The following is a 4,016-nucleotide window of genomic DNA, read 5'->3' on the forward strand; positions in this document are numbered from 1 at the left end:
GTTCATCTTCGGAACACGAATTAAGATATTTTTGATCAAATCTGAGAGCTCTGAGAGTTAGGTGTTTGTTAGGAATAGCAATAATGACTAAACAGTTGTTTTTAAAAAAGTCGAGGGTTAAAAATTGGTGAGGGTCTGAATATATTTGCAAGGTACCATATACACACTCACACGCCACTCCCCTAACTGCACAAATTCTCTTAAAGGGACAGGTGCACCATTGTAAACACAATGAGAGATGGAAAGGAGGGAAATGGAGGAAGACTTGTGATGTGTCCAAACAGCTGTTTGCAGTTGCTGCATGTTGTTCCTGTCACACGCCGGAGTGTTTGCCACGCTCTCCTGCACAGCGAGAATGAAATGTGACAGGCAGTGAACACTCCAACAAACGGGACGGGCAGCTCTCAGAAACATCTTCGCTTGGCGTCACACAGCATCCGTTTTCCGAGTCACTCAGGTACAACACCAGCAACGGAGAGTTTCATTCAAAGTGGCACTGCATGCACACGTATTCGTACTTCCTTGAACACATACCCGCACAGCCAGGCCCATGAGGAATCTGCACAGATTTTGCAAAGTCCTACACATCATTTGCCCCGTGCATGTTGGTTTAATAAATATTTTGGCAAATTCGACAATGCTTTCAGCTGCCAATAAGAATATACCACTCTTAGCTCCAGTTTTATCCCATTTGATCCATTTCACAGAATTTGGCAATGGAAATTCGGCAGTGGAAACAGTGGAAGTCTACAGCGGAAACGGCATGAAAGTCTGCAGATTCCGTCTGGGCCTGCTAATAAACAAGCTTTTTGCCACTTTCATTTCATTCTCCTCCTACAATCCACAGTACTTCCTCATGGAAGACTGAAACTTCAGTCTCTCAGAGTAAAGAAATGATAACAGCTGTTGTTCGTTGCATTTCTGTGATGTTGCAGACAGCCGTTTCCGTGTTTAATTCGTAGGTTATGGTACTTGAGTAGGGTTACAGAGAGCAGTGCGGTATGGGCTGGAAGCATGTTGCAGAAGGCATGCAGGTGTTGTAATATACGGGAGAGCAGAAAAGTGATGGTACGCCGTGTTCCATCTTTTCCCCCTTGCTTTCTTTGTCTTTTCTGGCCGCACATGTTCTGGTTCCCTCACGCACGTGACTCTTTCTTGGAGTGAGGCTTGTTGCCCAGGAGAGCATCTATCTCACTCACAGTCTGAGGCGTCATCTGAGACAGCACCTAGTGAGAATATGAAAATCGTGTTATTAGGAAGTCTGTCTGATCGTAAGGAAAGAAGCGAATACTTATTCAGCAGAGATTCATTACATTGATAAAAAAGACTTTTATAATGTTACAAAAGATTTCTGTTTCAGATCAATTATGTTCTTTTAAACTTTTCTATTCATCAAAGATTTGTGAAAAATGCATCGCGGTTTTCACAAAAATATTAAGCAGCACAGCTGTTTTAAACATTGATAATAATGAGAAATGTTCCTTGTTTGAGTGTCAAATCAGAAACTTTAGCAAACTTTTAAAATGAGTACTTCTTAAGAAAACAGTATACTTTAAAGAACATATTTAAGTGCAAACTGAATGTAATGCATATTCATTACAGTTAAAAATGTTTTATAGTTTATAATTAATTTTATATATCTTTTTTGACCCACTGAAGTAGGGCTTAAGTATGTCTTCATATATGTAATTTCATAAAATTTGGTTAGTGTACTTCAGAATGTACTGACAAGCATTTAAGGTAAAATAAAACATATTTGAATGTAATTTATATTGAAACATATTTAATATATATTTGTAATTGCACATTTTGCACAAACGATGAATTGCAATTTAGTACAAATAAAATATATCAACTATATATAAAATAATATAAAATGACACTATACTTACAATAATAATCAAGTACTTTAAATGTACTTTAGTATGCTAATCAGCACATCAAAATAAGTGTACTTCTTTAAACTGACAAAAGATCTTAAAGACTTTTAATTTGATTATTGTTATTTTTTTAAAGTGTGTAAAAACATTCTTGAAAGTTTATACACTCCCCTCTAAAAGTATTGGAACAGTGAGGTCAATCCCTTTATTTTTGCTGTACAGTAGACTGAAAGCATTTGGGTTTGACATCAAAAGATGAATATGAGACAAGAGATCAACATTTCAGCTTTTATTTACAGGTATTCACATCTGGATCTGATAAACACAACTTAGAAGATAGCACCTTTTGCGTGAACCCACCCATTACTCATGTGACCAAAAGTACTGAAACAGATTGACTTAAACTAGATTAAAGTGAATAAGACTTGGTATTTAGATGCAAATACTTTGCTTGCAATAACTGCATCAATCCTACTGCATCACCAAACTTTTGCATTCTTCTTTTGTGATGCTTTTCTAGGCTTTCACCGCAGCCTCTTTTAGTTTTGGGGGTAACTCCTTACAGTCTCTTCTTTAGCAGGTAAAATGCATACTCTATAGAGTTTAAGTCTGGAGATTGACTTGGCCAGTCTAAAACCTTCTACTTCTTGCCCCTGATGAACGCCTTTGTTGCTTTGGCACTATGTTTTGGGTCATTATCTTGCTGCATGATGAAGGATCTCCCAATCAGTTTGGTAGCATCTTTCTGTAAACTGGCAGACAAAATGTTTCTGTAGACTTCTGAGTTCATTTGGCTGCTGCCGTCATGTGTTACATCATCAATTAAGATGAATGAGACCGTCCCAGAAGAAGCGATGCAAGCCCAAGCCATGACATTACCTCCACTGTGTTTCAGATGAGCTTGCATGTTTGGGATCATGAGCAGATCCTTTTTTCTCCAAACTTTAGCCTTTCCATCGCTTTGGTAAAGGGTAATCTTTGTCTCATCAGTCCATAAAACTTTGTCCCAGAATTTTTAAGGCTCGTCTCCTACTCTTCTTGCTAATGAGCGGTTTGCATCTTCTGGTGTAGCCTCTGTACTTTTGTTCATGAAGTCTTCTGTGAACAGTAGATTGTGATACCTTCACTCCTGCCCTGTCCTGAGTCTTGCTTTTTTACAGCTGTCACAATGTTTTTGCCTTCAACTGCTGATGTTTTCCTTGGTCTACCCATTTGAGGTCTGTTACTTAGTACACCAGTGGTTTCTTTCTTCTTCAGGACATTCCAAATGGTTGTACTGGCTATGGCCAATGTTTGTGCAATGGCTCTGACTGATTTTCCATCTTCTCTCAGCTTCACAATTGCTTGTTTTTCACCCATAGACAGCTCTCTGGTTTTCATGTTGGTTACACTTCTAACTATAAATGCAGTCTGCACAGGCAAAACCCAAATCTGAAACTGAGCGCAGACATTCAGTGCTATTTATTGTTTGAATAATCAATTAATAGGACAGACCAGGGCAACAAAACACACCTGTCAGTCACATGTTCCAGTACTTTTGGTCACATCAGCAGTGGGTGGGTTCAAACAAAAGGTGCTATCCTCTAAGTTGTGTATCAGATCCAGATGAAAATACCTGGAAATACAAGCTGAAATGTTGATCTCTTGTCTCATATTCATGTTTTGAACTCAAACCCAAATGTTTTCAGTCTACAGCAAAAATAAACGGAATTGGCCTCACTGTTCCAATACTTTTGGAGGGGAGTGTAAGTACACTTAAGTGGTCTATTATTTCATTAATATTATATTATCTGCAAGTACAATTAAGCATTTATTTTTCACAAAGGAATGATTTCTGAAGGATCATGTGACACTGAAGACTGGAGTCACAGGAATAAATTACATTTTTAAATATATTCAAATAGAAAATGTTATTTTAAATTGTAATAATACTTCACATCGTAATAATTTGTAGTGTATTTTTGATCAAACAAATGCTCACGGTGAGCATAAGAGACTTCTTTAAGAAACATTAAAAAAAATCTTTCGAACCCTAAGCTTTTAAATGTGTGTGTGTGTGTGTGTACCTGGTATTTATCACGGTATGGGGACCAAATGTCCCCACAAGGATAGTAATACTAGTAAATTTTGACCTTG

At 37.6% G+C, this 4,016-nt stretch overlaps 1 protein-coding gene across 1 annotated transcript in view; it reads right to left on the reverse strand.

Moving 5' to 3' along the window:
• Positions 1-104: 104 nt before the first annotated feature.
• Positions 105-4,016, reverse strand: part of LOC107662067 (voltage-gated potassium channel subunit beta-3) — a 33,776-nt gene continuing 29,864 nt past the window's right edge. Inside the window, exon 14 of the mRNA XM_016451937.1 lies at positions 105-1,226. Within this exon, the coding sequence (XP_016307423.1) occupies positions 1,137-1,226 (90 nt within the window). The 3' untranslated portion in view covers positions 105-1,136. The remainder of the gene's footprint in view (positions 1,227-4,016) is intronic.

This window comes from Sinocyclocheilus anshuiensis, unplaced genomic scaffold (genome assembly GCF_001515605.1).
Source record: "Sinocyclocheilus anshuiensis isolate Anshui unplaced genomic scaffold, SAMN03320099.WGS_v1.1 scaffold431, whole genome shotgun sequence".
In the NCBI taxonomy this organism is placed as follows: domain Eukaryota; kingdom Metazoa; phylum Chordata; class Actinopteri; order Cypriniformes; family Cyprinidae; genus Sinocyclocheilus; species Sinocyclocheilus anshuiensis.